This window comes from Molossus molossus, unplaced genomic scaffold (genome assembly GCF_014108415.1).
Source record: "Molossus molossus isolate mMolMol1 unplaced genomic scaffold, mMolMol1.p scaffold_m16_p_10, whole genome shotgun sequence".
In the NCBI taxonomy this organism is placed as follows: domain Eukaryota; kingdom Metazoa; phylum Chordata; class Mammalia; order Chiroptera; family Molossidae; genus Molossus; species Molossus molossus.
The window spans coordinates 49,196,626-49,214,107 of NW_023425345.1; the positions used below are offsets into that span (position 1 = coordinate 49,196,626).

At 58.2% G+C, this 17,482-nt stretch overlaps 1 protein-coding gene across 5 annotated transcripts in view; it reads right to left on the reverse strand.

The window, feature by feature from the left end:
* Window positions 1-864: 864 nt before the first annotated feature.
* Window positions 865-17,482, reverse strand: part of RAPGEF3 (Rap guanine nucleotide exchange factor 3) — a 28,400-nt gene continuing 11,782 nt past the window's right edge. For 2 of the 5 annotated variants that reach the window (XM_036251577.1, XM_036251575.1), the window contains exons 3-28: window positions 14,876-14,929; window positions 14,688-14,794; window positions 14,362-14,483; window positions 14,053-14,221; window positions 13,401-13,485; window positions 13,002-13,062; window positions 12,827-12,903; window positions 12,490-12,636; window positions 11,879-11,991; window positions 11,525-11,613; window positions 11,150-11,228; window positions 10,798-10,948; window positions 10,634-10,716; window positions 9,830-9,869; window positions 9,125-9,289; window positions 8,045-8,126; window positions 7,627-7,773; window positions 5,362-5,459; window positions 4,842-4,967; window positions 4,572-4,753; window positions 4,212-4,302; window positions 4,021-4,071; window positions 3,061-3,148; window positions 2,667-2,731; window positions 2,169-2,376; window positions 865-1,211 (exon numbers count right to left, since the gene is read on the reverse strand). In XM_036251577.1, the coding sequence (XP_036107470.1) occupies window positions 1,093-1,211; window positions 2,169-2,376; window positions 2,667-2,731; window positions 3,061-3,148; window positions 4,021-4,071; window positions 4,212-4,302; window positions 4,572-4,753; window positions 4,842-4,967; window positions 5,362-5,459; window positions 7,627-7,773; window positions 8,045-8,126; window positions 9,125-9,289; window positions 9,830-9,869; window positions 10,634-10,716; window positions 10,798-10,948; window positions 11,150-11,228; window positions 11,525-11,613; window positions 11,879-11,991; window positions 12,490-12,636; window positions 12,827-12,903; window positions 13,002-13,062; window positions 13,401-13,485; window positions 14,053-14,221; window positions 14,362-14,483; window positions 14,688-14,794; window positions 14,876-14,929 (2,799 nt within the window). In that variant the 3' untranslated portion in view covers window positions 865-1,092. The remainder of the gene's footprint in view (window positions 1,212-2,168; window positions 2,377-2,666; window positions 2,732-3,060; window positions 3,149-4,020; window positions 4,072-4,211; window positions 4,303-4,571; window positions 4,754-4,841; window positions 4,968-5,361; window positions 5,460-7,626; window positions 7,774-8,044; window positions 8,127-9,124; window positions 9,290-9,829; window positions 9,870-10,633; window positions 10,717-10,797; window positions 10,949-11,149; window positions 11,229-11,524; window positions 11,614-11,878; window positions 11,992-12,489; window positions 12,637-12,826; window positions 12,904-13,001; window positions 13,063-13,400; window positions 13,486-14,052; window positions 14,222-14,361; window positions 14,484-14,687; window positions 14,795-14,875; window positions 14,930-17,482) is intronic. The other 3 variants (XM_036251576.1, XM_036251579.1, XM_036251578.1) reach the window with 3 other exon arrangements.

The window sequence follows — 17,482 nt, forward strand, 5'->3', positions numbered from 1 at the left end:
GGTCATCCCCAAGGTCAAGACAGTGCCCCTCCCCGTGCCAGGCCCAGGGCCATGGGGAGCAGAGAGCAGTGGAAGGGGTCCTCCCAGTAACCAGCTCCCAGGGGACGTGCTGAAGAGAGGACATGACGCTGACAGAGCCTGCTGGGCCCATTCTCATCACTGATGAGAAATCCTGACTTCCCGGAAGCCTGTTAGGCCTCAGCAAGGATGGACTCCCCTCTGGGCGGTGGAAGGAGACAGCCAAGCTGGGCTGTGATAGTCCTCCCAGCCCGTGGAGAGCTGACAGCTACCCTGGCCGCCAATGACGGCTCCGGGCTCCGGGCTCCAGGCTCCAGCAGGTGCTGCGGCTAGATTTCCACAGCAGGGAGCAATCTGGGAGCCCTGCCTGGGTCCCAGAGACCACCCACGGGCAGTGGAGCTGCTCCGTCAGCCTCTCTGGGTCCACTCCAGGGCACAGCACATCCTCCTCAGCTCCTGGCCTTCCCGGCCACACCCCACAGGGCTGGGCTCAGAACACAGGCATCTCTGTTCATTTAGGGTAACAGGGAGGCTCCGAGGGGACCACCACTCCCTCGCTGACAGCCCGACCTCACCCAGCTGTTTCTCTCCCATGCTATGGAAAGAGAAGCAGGACTGCCCCAGCCCTCCCCACCACTGGCACCACCCCTGCCACACACATGCCACACTCTCAGTCCACTGCAAAAACAAGCCACAGGGCTGGGACAGGCTGGACAACAAAGCCACAAGGCACAGTCTGGAAAACACCTGGTGTGGAGAGCTCTCTATTGAACACAGAGTCCGGCACCTGCTCCACGCCCCAACCCGCTCCCCACCCGATCCCCCGCCCGCTCCCCCACCGCTCCGGCCTCTCTGTCCCCGCTCCTTGGCTCCGGGCCGCTCATTCCACTCCGAGGTTCTCCTTGGCCGACAGTCATCACAGGAGGTAGCTGCCTCCACACTGCCCGATCCAGGGCCTCGAGTCCATTCCTCGGAGAGCCCTGCCCAGCTGCGGCCAGCCTGCGGCCCCTTGGCCCAGGCGAGCCCTGGCTCTCCAGGCAGACAGTGCCTGCTGCTCCAACCCCAGCCCCCTCTTCAAGGCTCCAGCTCCCGGGAGAGGCGGGACAGTTCCCGCTGGTTGTCGATGACCTTCAGCTGCTGGACATAAGCCCAGGTGCTGGCTGGACTCCGGGTGCTCAGGGACTGCTCCGAGCCTGGCGGGATGGGGGAGGCAGTCAGGGAGGCACAGACACTTTGTAGAGCCCATCCTCTCTCCTACCACCCACCCAGCTGCTTCCCACCGCCAGCCCCGAAGACTGCTGCCCCTCCCCCACGACCAGGGGGGAGACAAGACAAGCAGATCTCCAAGATTACATATAGCATAATATCCCTTTTGCTAAGTTTACAAACAACTAAAACTAAGGACTATTTGTTGTCATTATACATATATTATATGAGTCATTTAAAAGATGTGTGTGTCTGTGTATTAAAGCTATTTTAACGAAGAAGAAAATGACCTGGCCGGGTAGCTCAGTTGGTTAGAGTGTTGTCCTGATACACCAAGGGTGTGGGCCTGATCCCCGGCCAGGGCACACACAGGAACCAACCAATGAGTGCACAGAGCAGTGGAACAACAATGTTTTCCTCTCTCTCCCCGCACCCCACCCCCTGCCGTCTCTGTCGAAAATGAACAAATAAAAAAATTTTTAAGTTTCATTAAAAAAAACAAAAAAAATGACAATAAATAACTCACAATTCCACATAGTAGTTGCTGTGGGTGAGGAGCAAGGGGACAGGAGGGGAGGATCACAGAGAGAGGCATTGTTGTCGATGTGCTCAGGCTGGGATTGGGCCCAGAAATGTTAATGATGTTATCAGAACAAACACATACATAAAGTACAATCAAAGTGTGGTGTGAACGGGAAGGATGGTGGATCCCATTCCTGCACCTGGAGCAGCCTGCCGGGCCGCAGCTCTCCGCGGACCAGCGCGGCCTCTGCCACGCTGCTCCCACGTCAGCCCGACGGCGCGTCTTGATGTTGGAACACACTCCACCTGCTTCACAGAGGGCTGTGACGCTGCCTGCATGTATCGTCTATGTGTCATGTATGTAGGTGCCATGTATCATGTATGATGGCTAACTCCTCAGCACCTAGCCTGCCCCCACTCACATGTGGACGTCCTGGCCGCCTGGCTGTCCTCGTGGAGGTGGGAGACGCGGCTTCTGCGTGGTGAGAGAGGCACTGGGTAGGGGAGAAGTGGGGTCAGGGAGACAGAGCCAGGCCTCGGAGGGCGTACTGTGGCCCCGGGACCAGCGCTCTCACCGTTGCTGTGGCTTCGGCAGCGGTGCAGCATCCGCAAGGCTCTGGCCATCATTCTCTGTGGATGAAGCAAGAAGGACCTGAGGCAGGAGCCCTGGCCTGGGGCCGGCGGGGTGCTCCTAGGGACCAAGGCTGCGAGAGGTCAGGAGGGCTCAGGGAGGAAGAGGCCTTGGGGGAGGCGCTTGCTGGAGGGTGACACAGCCCCCGTGGAGCAGGCCCTCCAGCACACCATGGAGTTAGGCAAGGGTTATTTTAACTTTAGACCACCTCCCGCCCCCAGCCCCCTTCCAGGGCCGTAGTTGTCACCCCCAACCCATTCAGTAGCAGACGACTACTCCTTGAACTCACCATCTTCTCAAAGTTGATGAGATTCTCCACCAGGGTGTGGTTTCCCTCGTGGATAAAGGTCATGTCTGCCAAGAAACAGCGTGTGCTCAAAGGTCCCCAAATGCCTTCCCCTTTCAGCAGCCCAAGAAAGGTGCAGGACCAATAACGAGGGGCCTCGGGCCTGGCCCATCTCTATTGCCCTCTTCCTCTGGCTCCCCTCTGACCTCCTGGGGTAATTCCCTTGCACCCCTTAGGCGTCATGTCATGTTCCATCAGTGTCACCACTGTCTGCCTGTCTGTCCTAACTGCGTCTAGCCTGTGAACTCGTCACTCAGGGAGGGTTGGGTGGACATACACACGGGCGCAGGAACGGACAATAGGATGGAGGCTGGAAGGTAAGCTCCAGTCCTGGTACCTTTGAGAAGAAGGGGCATGAAGGGGATGACAGGAGGGGAGAGCTTGGTGAGGGCCAGGCGATATACTCGATGGTTCCACGAGGGGTCCTGGGAGGGAAGGAGCCACAGTGAGTGAGAGAGGGAAGGTCCCCCCCCCAAAACTCACTGTAAATCACAGCCCAACCCAAAGCCCCGCCCCATCGAGAAGGGCCACATGCTCATCCTCTTGGAGCTCAGCTCCTCCTCAGCCCCAGGCCTCACCCAGGCTGGCTGTGGCCTTCGGCAGGGAAAGGCCAGTGTGTGTGTGTGCGTGTGTGCGTGTGTGCGTGTGTCTTCCTGGCTTCCAGTTAGCCCCCAAGCACCGTGGTGGTGGCGTCAGTGACAGGGCCCGAGGCCTCAAGGATCTCTCCCCCACCGCCTCCTCTCTGGCAGGCACGTTCCTTTGAGCTCTCCTCTCGAGAGCGCCCAGCGCCACACTGACAGGAACACCTCTGAGCCAGTTCTCTCCTGAACGTTGTCAAGACCTTTCAGAACCCCCAACAATCTCTGGGAGTTGAAGTTCAGCTTCTCAACTCTGTCCTCATCTTTTGGCCTAGCCTGACCCACTGGCAGGCCCAGGCAACTGGGTTCTGGTGCTGGGACCTGCTTCCTGGGTCCAGAGGCAGCGTCCCCTGGCTGCCCACTGGCGCCTTGAGCCCAGGACCAGAGGCCGTGGGTGCCTGTCCTGGTCTTCACTCAGGACCTCAGAGCCCCAGCAAGCGAACCTCCCCAGCACCTACACACTGAGGGACAGAGCGCTCTGTGCACCCACTGTGGTGGTAAACACCCATTCTTCAGCCAACTCCCCAGACTCACAGCCCAGAGACAACCAGGCCCTGGCTCAGGGGTAGAAACCTCGCAAGTGACCACGGACAAGTGGGGGACTGCTGGAAGCCAGGACTCGGGGTTTCTGCAGGGACAAGCCGAGGCCCAGCACTCACCAGCAGCCTCTCAAGGGCCGAGTACAGCTTCCGGACTTTGTGAGGCAGCCGCTGCGAAGGAGAGGTGGACGGAGACGTCACTGCCCAGGGGCAGGAGTCCTGTCCCCAGCAGGACTCCCAGGATGGGCTTGGGGCCCAACCTCAGGACCCGGGTGCAGAGGGCCAGGCCTCCCCCTCCAGGTCACACCTACCTCCCAGGTGTGGGCCAGGCGACTGATGGCCGAGTTGCTGAGACCAAACATGACAGCGAAGAAGGAATTGAGGTTCTTTTGTTCCTTGAGGCTGGTAGCAGAAGAACCAGAGACCCTCAGGGGAAACAGCCACACCCACAGAGCCCCACATCAAGACAACATCCAGGCCTTGGACCCACCACCAGGCAGGTCAGGCCAGGGCTGCCTTTTCAGGAACTGGAGTAGGATGGGGTGGGGAGGCAGAGTCACCAGGGCACCCAGGAGATGGCAGATTGGCAACATACTGACCAGGGACAGGGAGGTTTAAGAAAAAGTGGCCTGAGAACTCTGCAACACATCCCATACCCCACAGGTACTCACTGGGCTGCCAGCTTAATGAACTTCCTGAGCAGCTGGGCCCGTGGGCCGGGCACGGGGCAGAGACACAGCTCCGTGGCCACCCAGTACTGCAGCTCATTGAAGCGGCGCATGAAGCGCTCCAGGTTGGCGGTGGTGATGTCCCGCAGGTGCTGGGGACCCAGCACATAGTGGATCAATTCTACCTGGGTGGGGAGCAGCACAAGAGATCAGCGCATGCCAGGCTGGGTACCCCGCCACCTGCCGTCCTTCCCTCAGCTCTGACCCCTGCACCTGGTGGATATTGTTGAAGAGGTTCCAGTCATGGTCTGTCAGCTGTCCTGCCAGGTCCTTGGCGCTCACCAGGTCCAGTCCCTCAGCAGAACCCACAGTGGGCCCTAGCTGCTCTGGGTGTGGGGTCTGCAGGTGAGATAGTACTCAGCTGGGTGCCCAAGGAATCCAGAGGAAAGGTATCAGGTGGGAGAAAAGAGTTTGGGGTAGACTCTGTGCCCATGACCAGAAGAGTCCTGGGGAGGGCAAGGGTGTTGCAGAGAGTGAAGGGACCTCTAAAGGATGGGGCTTCCCAAGGAGGCATCTTCCTGACAGTTCCCTGATACCCAGACCCCTCCCTGGAGGATTCCTATCCCCTTGGGAGCCCCTAGTAGAGCAGGTCTTCCTTTCTCCTGGAGAGCTCCCAACCACTCCCCCCCATCCTTTGGAATACCCCATCAGCTGAGGCCCACTCCTTCCTCCCCGCTTAAGGCCCAGCAGCAGCCAGACTAGGCCCACTCTCTCCTCAGCATGCACTTCCTACCAGCTCATGCACTTCCTGTGGGTTAACAACAAAGAGCCGCTCGTTGAGCCCCAAGGATGTGGCCACACCACGGGCATCTGGCTGCAAGCCAACAGCATCTGCAAAGAGAACAGAGGACTCACTAGGTGGGGACAGGGAGCGAGGCCGGGAGCAGGGTGGAAGCCCCTTTGGGAGGCTGGGAGGTCCTTCTCCCAGAATCAGGGTTAGAGTCCTAGGCAGGTACTCTAAATGCACAGGTGCCCGTACCCACACATCCACACTGCCCAGGGCAGCACGCCCGGGGAGACTGAAAGGGGGTGTTTGTGAGACAGGAAGACTTCGGACAAGGTGGGAACACCCCTGAACCTCAGTTTCCTCCTTTGTCAGGTGGAAACAATAAGGCTTGCCCTGACTATGCACAGTAAAATGAAATAATTTATATAAATAGTGGCTATAAGTATTATATAATATATATAAATAGCCCTGTGAAATCTAGGAAATGCCTTTACAGAAGTCTTGGTGCTGATGTCCACCAGATCATGTGGACTGGAACTGTGTCTCCAGTCATGTTGGAGTCCTCAGTCCCTAGACCAGTGGCCTCCAAAGTAAGGTACACAAGGCCATCCATGTGTGCAGGAAAAAATAGTAGCTCTTCTACTTAAATTTATTTTTCTCATCTGTTTTGCTCCTCTATTTTGTGTGCAGTTTTATAATTATATAACATTAGTGGAGGAATTTGTGTATATGACTTATAAGAAAATATACACATAGCAGGGGGTTGTAATAAAATGTTGGTTACTGACAAGGGTGTCGATCAAAACACTCTAGAAATCTGTTCTCTAAACAGCACCTGGCCCGTGAGTAGGGTGTCAATAAATGTTGGCTTTGGGCAAACGCAACTCTCCAGCCGGCCACCAGAGGGCAGTGCTTCCAGAGCACTTATAGGCACAGGTGACTTCATCCTCTTTCCCCAGGTTCTGAAGGGAGAAGGTGGTTTGGCTTTTCTGTTTCCACTCCTTGCCATTATTCTCTGGATGCCCCTGATTCCAATCTGCCCTGGGCTCCAGCTGTCAGACCTGGGCGGCATCCTTCACAGACAACAGTGGTTTTTACTGTCTCAAGTTCTCCAAAGGCAGGTCTTAAAAATCCACTGACTTTGCGCCAGGCGCCATGCTAGGTGCTTTACACAGCATCTCATGAACAGTCACAGCAGCCCTGGCCGGTTTGGCTCGGCGATTAGAGCGTCAGCCTGTGGACCAATGAGTCGTGGGTTCGATTCCAGTCATGGGCATGTACCTTGGTTGCGGTTAGTCTCCAACGGCCCTGGTCGAGTCGTGCGGAGGCAACCAGTTGGTGTGGCTCTATCACATCGATGTCTCTCTCTCTTTCCCTCCCTCCCACTCTATCTGATGATAAAAAAAAAAAGTATCCTCGGGTGAAGAATTTTTTTAAAAAAATGTTTTTTTAAAGTCACAGCAGACCTATATGATAGGTCCCATTACAGTGCACCTTTGACAGACAAGGAAACAGAGGCTCAGAGAGGATAAACACCCTGCCCGGGATTACACAGCTCACTAGCAGTGGATCTCAGATTCCAACACGGGTCTGGGAGTCCAGTCTATGCTCTTAACCATCAAGCTGCTCTATCGCCTGCCATGGCACCTCTAGCTCCTAACACATCGCTGGCCCACAACTGAGCCTCAGATATGTTTGCTGACTGACTAAATGAATGAAGACTACCTAAATGCAAAGGCTAGCTACGCTCACTATGAGAGCTTGGGAAAATTGCTTAATCCCTTTGAGCCTGTTTCCTTGCCTAAAAATAGGATAAAGTGCCTATCTCATAATATTGTTATTGGATTAAATGAATGTATAAGCATGATAATACTACTGGTAGCAACTAATACCTAAGGAGTGTTGTGTGCCAGACACCAGTCTGAACACTTCCCTAGATGAGCTCACTTAGTCCTCACAATTCCTCTGTGAGGCGTGTACTCTCATCACCCCCGTTTTACAGGTGAAGACACAGAGCGCAGGGAGATGAAGGTCCCTGCCCAAGGACATACAGACAGGGAGCTGAAGGGCTGGGATCAAATGCGGGAGCAGGCTCCAGAGTTCATGCTGTTAAACACCACATTTGGAGCACTTTGAAGAGACATCATCAACCTCGCATAAATGCCAGCCATCATTAACATTGATGAAGATGATAATGATTTTAATTAGGGGATGGGGCATGGCTCTGAGGGGGCCTCTCCCCTGGGGCCACCCTACTCAGACACAACTCACCGCCTGCCGAGTTGACCTTCACCAGCACCTGTCCCTTGGTCCAGCCATCTTCCTGGGCCAGCGCTGCCATCACCTCTCTCACTGACGCCGTCACAGGCAGCTGCAGGGTCAGCACCGAGTGGTCTGGCCGGCAGATATCATAGGGAACTGGAGAGGAAGACCATGCTGAGCTGTGGGAGGGGCTGCTTGGTCTCCCACCCCAGGAGAGAGGGCTGCGAACAGTGTGCAGGGTCCCAAAGAGGCAGGCAAGGGCACTAAGGAGAAGCCTGGGTGGGCACACTCCACAGAGCAGGTGGGAGGCCCTGAGCCAAGGGGCGGGGGAGGCCGACAAAGGCCCTGAGGAGTACAGGGTGCCCTCCTTGTCAAGGGTGACTGCGGCAGAGTATGAGCTATATCCTGGCTGGCTCAGACCACCAACCTTTGTCCCCAACTCGGATGGCACAGTTGCTGCTGGGGAGGGGCTCGTCCTGGCTGGGGAGCCAAACAGGCATGTTCCGGGCCTGAGAGGGAGAGAAAGTAAGGCCGGGAGGACACCGAGGGAGGCATGCAGGGCCAGGGAGGGGCCTGTCACTGGGAGCTCGGGACCTGCAGGCACGCACACCCACAGGCTCTGCTTGCTGAGTGAGCCTGAGCCAGGTGAGGCCCTGGGACCAAGGCCCCAGGAGAAGGGACAGAGCAAGGCTAAGAACGAGGTGTGCCCTGTGCGTGTCAGCCCTCTGCCAAATAGGCCCGCGCTGCTCTGGTGTGAGTACACCTCAGCGGGCCCCGTCGCCACCTCCGGCTACCATGTGCCAGTTTGCTGTTTGCTACGTGCCAGGCTGAGGACATGCTTATTCTAAGCATCTGCCTATTCAGAATAGTCTTTTGACAAAAATATTATTACTGCTATTAATACCATTTTATAGGTGAGATAAATTAGGCTCAGAGAGGTTAAGTAACATGCCCAAGGCAACACAGCTGCTAAGTGGCCCCACAGGAATTCTAACCTGTTCTTCCCTCTCTCTGCTCTTATCTACCAACACTCAGCTGTCAGCTGCCCTGTCAAACCCACAACCCCTCCTCCATGGGCCCCTCCCCCTCACACCCTGCCACTCTCAGCTCCAAAGTTACTTCTCAACGACCTCCCCCCCTGAGCCAACCATCCCCTTGCCTGCTGTCAGAGATCCCTGTCTCAGCCCTTAGAAAGCATGAGACTGTTCGGCAGCTCTGTCCCCTGCTGGTCTGTAAGCCCTTTAAGGCCAAGGTGGCTCTCCCAGCCCCCACTGCACTGTGGGCTCCTAGCACAGTGCCTGGCCCATGAGGACCATTCCACGCTGGCTCCTAAGTGCCAGACAGGCCGGGCAGTGCCGTGAGCCCTGGAGAAACAGAGGTCCAGGCCCCTTGTGCATGAAGCCAGCAGTCTAGTGGGATGTGAGAGACACTAACAATCAATAAGCAACTAGACAAATAAAACAACTCCACATGGTGATAATGCTTTGAAAAAAGTCACAGTAGACACCTTGGAGGCCAGTGGCCAGTGGAGGGGTGCTCTGGACAGAAAGACGGAAAGGGGCCTCTCTGGAAACCCAGCATTTTGGCTGAGATCAGAACGATAAGAAGGATCCAGGTAGTCAAAGAGCCAGAGAAAGAAAGTTCCAGGCCCTGAGGTGGGAACAAGCTTCACCTATAGAAGAGAAGGAGCCCATGAGCATCTTCGGCAGAGAGGAGGGGGCCGGTGAGTTGGGAGAGGCAGCTGGGCCCGGGGAGACCAGCAAGCCCCGTGAGGCCTTCAGCTTTGATTCCCAAGGCAGCACTCCCTGCAGTCAGCCAGCCTACCTTTCCGGTCCCTTCCCACCATTCCTCAAACATCTCAGCTCCGGTCACCCCTCCTCGTCACCCTTAGCTCCCTGGGCCCTGCTGGGAATAGCGCTGGCCACCGCTGACCCCTAGGAGGGCCCGCCTTCCTCAGGGCGTCCAGCACTGGCCCTCAGGCCCTACAGACGTCTCGCCCCAGATGGGAACACTGACTGGCTCTAGGGTGGCAGTGGGGCGAGGGGTGACCTTAGACTTCTGTGTCCCATAAGGCCAGGCCCGGCACCACCTGAAGCCCGTAGGAACACCTATCCCAGACCCGCCCCTCAGAGCAGGGTGAAGGGGGCCCTGACAGCAGCAGGGGGAGGAGCTGGGGTTGCGGAAGCGAGAGCAGCCCATGCGGAGCAGACACCTTTATCTGAGGAGACGCGCTCCCACAGCCGTTTTCCAACCTGCGGAGCAAGGGAGAAGGGGGTGAGATGGGAGGGTCCCGAGCCCAGGGCTGGACCCCACCCAAGGCTCGGAGTTTCACAGACTTGGTGAGAATCACCGAGAAAGGGGCAAAGCTGGGGCTGAAACTGGGACCCCGGATCCAGTGATTTCCCCAGGCCAGCAGGGCAGAGAAAGGGTTCAAGGGAGAAATGGGCCCAGGGGTCAGGTGGGCACTGGCTCCGGTGAGCTGTCCCCATGGGAATGTCTGGGAAGGCGAAGCTAAACTCTAGGAAAGTCACCGGGCGGGGCCAGCAGGAACTGGCACCCAGGCCGCTGGGCAATAAATACGTGCCAAATGGAGGAAGTGAGGACAGCAGGTGCACGGGGGCGGAGAGTGACACACAAGTGGCTGGTGATGTGTGAGGATGGCTGACCGCGTGCGTGAGGGCAAACGGCAAGGGGGCTGGAGGTATCGGCTGATGGACAGGAGCTGGACTAGACAAACGAGCAACCAGCCGCAGGCAGCACTCAGGTGTGCCCGCGCGAGGCCCTGCTCTGCACTCGGAGGGCGGTGACTCCTTCCACCCTGCAACCAGGGAGGTGCTCACCCAGATTATAGACAAGGCCCCAGGCCCCGGGGTGCGGTCCTGGGCTCAGGGCAGCACTGCTGTGGGAGGTGCAGCCTGGATTTAAGCCCCGGGTTTGAGTCCAGAGCTGGTGCCCTCGGTCCCCGAGGCACTGCCTGCCGTGCCTGTGACGAGTTAACTCAGAGCCGAAGCATCACCTGTGGTGCCGCCGCCTCTCCGGCCACTGCTCCCGCAGCAGGTTGCTGAGCCGGGCGTCCCTGCTCACCAGGTCTGAGAGTTTCTGGGAGGAGCCAAGAGTCACTGAGTGCCACAGCCTTGTCCACCCAGGCAGCCCAGTCAGCCCTGCCTCAGTCCCAGGTACCTGGAGAAAGCTGCTGGCCACGGGGTCCGTGTGGAGCATGGGGCCGTACAGGGCCACCCACTGGCTGACCAGCCGCAGGATCTGCTGTCTCTTGTTGCAGATGTAGGTGTCGCGCTCCTGCTCACTGCCTCCCGCAGGCTCCGCGTGGAAGGTGGGCACCGGTCAAGGAGACCACAACATCCGACTGACCACCCACACCTCAGGCAAGGGAAGGGCAGGATTCCCAGGGCCCACTGGCAAGCTGGGCCGGGCATGAGGCTGGTTCCTTGGAGGGTTCAGCACAGTCATGCTATGAGCTATCCCTTCTCCCCATCCCACACGCCATCCTAGTCACCTGGGGCTGGAAGGATATTGGTGCAGGAGGGCAGGGCAGAGCTGGGTGCTGGGCATGAAGACTCTGTGGGTCAGGAGGAAGTCACTGAGGAATGTCTCTGTAGGGCAGGCAGGGATGGGAGTCAGGTGGGAGCAGGTCAAGCCCACTGAACACAGGTACACACAGCTGGAGTGTCCATCCCCCAGTCTCACCATGGTCAACACACCACCAGTGCGCAGCCCCTGTGACTGTACTCCCTACCCAAGCCAAGAGCACAGGAATGAGCACTTCCTGCCAACGGGCCCCCCGACCAACCCAGCACCCAGTCAGGTCAGAGGCAGGTGCCTAGCCCTCTCCCAGGCTGCGCTGACCACCTGATGAGTCAGAGAACAGGCAGGTGCCCCCTGCCCCTACCTGTTGGATCATGAGCGCTGGAATCAGGCCTCATGGCCTCCAACAGCAGTTCTAGGATCTTCTCCGGGGTACCAGACATCACCGTATACCTAGAAGGAATGATCGATGCCCTTGTACCACCACGCCCCCTCCCACAACGGGCAGAGTCCATAGTCAGCCATATCACTCTCCCTATGCGCCCGCCCTGCCCCACTTTGGGGTGGAGGGCTGGCGGGTTCAGGGTCTGCACCTGAGTCCTGGGGTGTCTCTCCACCCCCAGGAGGCCAGCAGGCAGGGGGATGACATGGAGGAAGGGAGAAAAGCCTGGGGAAAGGAAGGAGCGAAGGTGGAGAGGGAGCTGGGAGGGTGCGTTACCGGTTCCGGCCTGGGGTTGGGGGGCAGGAAGAGCCAGCGCCCTGGGAGGTTCTCTCCAGCACCAACACCACTTTGCCGTGTTCTTCCAGCCTTATGGTCTTTGCTTCCACATCCTGAAGGACAAGCCACACCCAGTGCTCAGCACACGCTATGACCCTTCCCCATTTCTAGGGCCTCTCCCTATACCTCCCCCATTCCAGACCCTGAGCCCAAAAAGGACCTTCAGCCCTTCTCCCACCCATTCAACACCTGCCCCGTGATCTGCCTCACCCCCACCCCTGCTCCTCACACCCGAGCCCCTTCTCTGCTCCACCCTCCCCGGCCGCCCTCCATTACACTGCCCCTCGCACTCTAGCTCCCCACCCCTCTGTAGCCCCACTGCCCCCGTGGTCTCCCACACAGAGCGGGGTTCACGGGCTCCCTGAACCTCATCGCATGCCTGGACTTCCTCACAGCCCAGGGCCGTGCTCCCGCCCCCAGCCATCCCTCCACTCTCCGTCTCCTCTCTCCCTGCTCCTCACAGGCTCTCTCTGCTCCTTCCTCCTGCCCCACACTTCTCCAGAGAACTGTCCTGGCCACGTCCCCTGCCCTCCCTTCCCTGGCAATGTCACCTTGATGATACGGTTGAAGTCCTGCTTGTCCACTCGGAGAAAATGACAGTTGTCTTCTCGCAGGATGATGGTGGCCGCCCGCGGTGCATCATTCACCAGAGCCAGCTGTCCAAAGTCATCTCCCTCGTGCAGGGTGGTCACCAGCCCCTGTGGCCAGGCCTTCGTCACGGCCCAGCCACCCGGCCCCAGCCCACACGAAACAGACCCGTGGCGGGGAGAAGCACCGAGGCAGGAGAGGACCTGGGTGATCAGCAGCCTCGGGTCCACCAGAGGCACTGCCCATGAGGACAGGGACCGGGGAGCACTTGCAGCCCAGGGGGCTGGAGGAGGGACTCACCTTGCCATGGGTCACCACGTTGACAGATCCCTTCCAGATCATGTACCACGAGGTGCCCTTGTCCCCCTGGCTGAACACTGAGAAGAGCACAGATCAGACGCGCCCAGCACCCCCCACTTCCCTGCGGACCCCAGCCATGTCCAGGTCCCAGTGCCCAGCTTCCTGTCGGACTTACACACAGTCCCCGCCTTGCTGTGTGGTTCAAAGAGCAGAACTGCTGCTAATTCCCGCTTCACCTGTGGGGCAGGGAGAGGAGGGTCAGTGGGCAGTGCAGGGCAGAGGGCCTGGTTGGTGGTGGAGAGGTAAGGCCCCAACGCGTGAGTGCTGGGGGCAGAGATGCAGCCAGGTCAGGTGGCCTGGGATGTGGCAGGAGACAAAGCAAGGGCGGGGCAACGGGCTGAGAGAGGCAGGAGGACTTCCAGACCAGGATGTGGGAAGCTGGAAATTTCCAAGCCACAGGCAGAAGGAGAGGGAAGTGCCTTCCGGCCCAGCGGCCGGCACCTCCTCAGGGGGGTCACAGGGAGAGGACGCTCCAGGGAAAGGGCCAGGCGGGTGGGCAGGCCTGCAGACCCACCGAGTTGGAGAGGTGGGCCACGGCCTTGATGTGCAGCAGCTCCTCGAAGATCAGCTCCAGCTCCTCTTCAGTGCGCTGCCCGGGGCTGAGGGCGAGGGGGGCCAGGAAGCAGAGGGTGAGCTCGGGGCCCCAGACCACTCACCCACAAAGCCCAGGCCTGGGGCAGGCGGTGCCTCAGCAAGGACTGTCATCACTACCAGGGTCAGCCATTCCCAAGTTCACCCTGTGCGGGACGGCACTGAGCCCTGCCCCCGCACCGTTTCAATCTGCCGTCCAACAAACCGGGAGGGTGCTCGCGCTCTCTTTTGACAGAAGAGGAAGCTGGCACAGAAAGGCCAAGGCCACCCAGCCAGCAACCAGTAGAACCAGATTTGAATCCAGACCTGCCTGAGGTCCCGTAAGCCCACCCGCAGCCAATGGCACCCCTCAGAGCGGTCATCTTCAGGGGCCTTGCGCCCACCCTCGGTCACAGAGGCTAAAACAGGCTCAGCGGGGGAGGAGGGCTCAGATCACAGGGCTGTGGCAACGTGTGGATCGGAGCCCAGGCCTCTGAGCCAGCCAGGGTCTCGGGGATGAAACTGAGAAACTGTGGGGTCTGGGAGCCACATGGGACCTGGGGTCACAGGACGCAGGGTGCAGAGTGCCCACTCACGGCTTTCGAAGTGCCACAGTGAGCAGGGCATCAGGCCCCCGCTGGGAGAGCAGGGCCATGGCCTCAACCAGCTCCTCCTCCAGCTCGTGGACGCCTGCGGGCTCCGGCTCCGGCCCCGGGAATCGGTAGAATTGGGTATCTCGGTCCTGGAAGGTCCAGTCGTGCTTCACTGTGGGGAGGAGGTCCAGGAGGGGAGGCGGGGAGGTTGTGTGGGTATGAGGCCCCACTGCAATGCCCATCCCTCCTTAACCTGGACCCTGCTCCCCAGGACTGCCCAGCCCAGGAGCCCTGCCCTCGGCTCAGGCTCACCATGGCAGAGGGCACCTTCATCTAGCAGGACTTGGCAGATTCCCACGGCTTGGCTCCGTGAATGGACCCCAAGCCCCAGGGCCAAGATCCCATCCACCAGCTCCCGGCCTGAGCAGCACTGCCTACAAGAGTTGAAGGGGCAGGGACAAGGAAGGACAGTCAAATAGCAGAGGGGGGCGGAGAGGGAGGAGCTCTCCATCCAACAGGCACCTTCCTAGGCCCAGCCCCAGTTCTGCCAGACGCAGGGCCAGGCCCAGATGCCGGGAATAGAATGGAAGAAAGAGAAAACAGGGATGGGCAAGGAGGCAGACTAGGCCTCCACTCACCGGTAGAGCCTAAGGTGGTACTTTCGGTCTCGGATGAGGTTCTGGCAGGTGGCCAGTAGATGTCGATGCAGCTGCTTCCCAGCCCTGAGCACCCGGTCTGTGGATGCCTAGAAGGGGCCAATGCAGCTGGCTCAGGCCCTGACCCCCTGCCAGGCTGCCCCTGCCCAGCTCCACCCTCAGGCTCCTACCTGCTCCAGGCTCACACTGAAATCCAGGGACTCCTCGCTGTTGGTGAGCGGCGTCTGAGGGCCATGGGAAGAGTCCACATGTTAGTGCCAGGCCTTCCTTCAAACCCAGCTCCTGGACCCCACCCTTCCCCCACCCCCACCCCGTGCCCAATCCCTGACTCCAAACGCATCCTTTTAGCTACTCATTCAACAAATACAGTCGTCTCCCTCTTATCTGTGGCTTTGCTTTCCAAGGTTTCAGTCAGTCACTCACACTCAACTGTGGTCCAAATGGAAAATTCCAGAAATAAACAATTCATGAGTTTGACATTGTGTGCCATTCTAAATAGTGTGATTAAATCCTGTGCCATCCGCCTGGGACATGAATCATCCCTTGTCCAGCACATCCACACTGAATAAGCTACCCACCTCTTAGTCACTTAGTCGTCTGGGTCATCACACACCGTGTGGTATCCCAGAGCTTGGGTTCAAGTACCCTTAGCCCTGGCCGTGTAGCTCCATTGGTTGGAGTGTCATCCTGTGCACCAAAAGGTTGTGGGTTCAATTCCCTGTCAAGGTACATACCTGGCTGGGGCATGTACGGGAGGCAACTGATTGATGTCTCTCTTTCTCTCTTCTCTCTCTCTCTCTCTCTCTCTCTCTCTCTCTCTCAAGTCAATAAACATATCCTCCAGCGAGGATTAAAAAAAAGAAAAGTAACCCTTATTTTAAGAACAGCCCCGAAGTGCGCCAGTAGTGATGCTAGAGATTCAGACATGCCAACGCCAGGCAGCAAAGTGCTCCCTTTAAGTGCCAAGGTGAGTATGCACAGGAAACACAGCATCTGTAGGGTTTGGCGCTCTCCTTGGTTTCAGGTGTGTGCTGCGGGTCTTGGAACATAACCCCCGAGCTGAGGGAGGACGACTGTAAACAAATACGCATTGAGCACCCAGTATGCCCGACATCACCTCTTCCCCACCCCCCTCCTGTCCCCAGACACCTAAGCACTTCATCCCCAAGGTGAGTGCCCCAAGATCCTGGTTCTGCTTACTCAGGGCCCAGGTGTGCCCAGGCTCCCATGTACCCCGCTCCTGGAAGAGCATGAGGACCTGAGATAAGAAGGCCCTGAGAGGCCAGGAGGCGAGGGGCTTGGGAGGCCTGGAACACTTGCTCCTCAGCTGGGGTCACAAGTCCTGATCCCGGAGCCAAGATCTACCCCAACAACAGGACCGTGGGCAGCCTCCTGCCCCATGTGGGCCTCAGTGCGGCCTAGTAGTTAACACAGACCTTGAAGCCAGACTCCTGGATTCAAATCCCCACCCCTCCAAGTATCAGACTCAATACGATTTAACCTCTCCCTGCCTCAGTTTCCTTGTCTATAAAATCTACAAAACACTCAGAATACCTATTCAGGCTTTTGAAAGAATTACGTGAGTTAATGCATAGTGAATGTTCAAAGCACGGCCTGGCCGCAGCTGCATGTACATGGCAGCTATTCGTGCTCATCTGTGAAGCAAAGGCGCTGCTTGCTCGAAAGCCCCTTTCCTCCCAGAGATGCTGCCGCCAGTCCAACACCCTGTACGAGTGAGGGGGGCTCGGCAGCACCAGGACAGGCTCCGGAAGACGGGTTTATGCAGAAACATTAGTTGACGAGGTTTCTTGCCTTTTGTATCAATTGAGCCGCCCAGCCTCTGTGCCCCAGATGTTGGCCATGGAAACCTCTTGACCCTTTTCTTCCGCCACCTGAGAACTGGAATTTGTGGACAGCTGTGGACGGGATGCCCTACCCTGCAGGAGCCCTCCCAAAGGCATGATCACTCTGTGATTCCCTCTGATCCTGTATTAAAGAGGATCAGATGTGAACTGGGCGGGGCAGGTATTCTCTGTCCTCTTTGATTTATGAGGAAACAAAACTTGTGAGATGAGGCACTCAGGTAACTCAGTCATACATACTTGAGACAGCCAGACATGGATAAACTCGAGTTCCACCAGAAGTGCTCACATTCTTGGTCTCACTCCACCCACCACACCTGCCCCTTCCTCTCCCTTCTCCCCTCTTCTCCCCAGGCCTCTCTCTCCTGCTTCCCCAGCTGCACTCAGGTCCCTGAAAACAACCTGGCTGGGGTACAACCAGGCCTGGGGCCAGAACCCCCTCCTCTGGTCCTGGCATCTTCCATCACGTGCCAGGCTGAGGCCTGAGGTCTGGCATGAGGACACTTGGCCCAGCGCTAGGCGGAAGCCACTAGGTGTCCCAAGGGTATCCCTGCCCGGGTCATGGGGCCCAGCCTGGTGCCAGACACAGAGCCCTGGAGACTTAGCAACAGGAAATGAGGAGGAGGAGGAGCCAGGGAAGGAGGAAGGGCAGGAATGCTACCCAGCCAGCCCCAGTGTTGGAACAAACAGTGCCCAGTGCTAATGACTTGTTGTTCATGTCAAAATGCCCAGGTGGCCCAGTCCCTGCCCCAGCTCCCTTTGGTGCCCACAACCCAGGCTCCTTTCCTGGTATTATTCTGACCCTGGAGGGCACATCAGGAGGGAGGTGCCAGGTCATATAGCCAGGCTGGTCACCGCCCAGATCCCAGATCCACAGGCCTGGCTGGAGCCATTTCCTGTCCTGCCCCAGGGAAT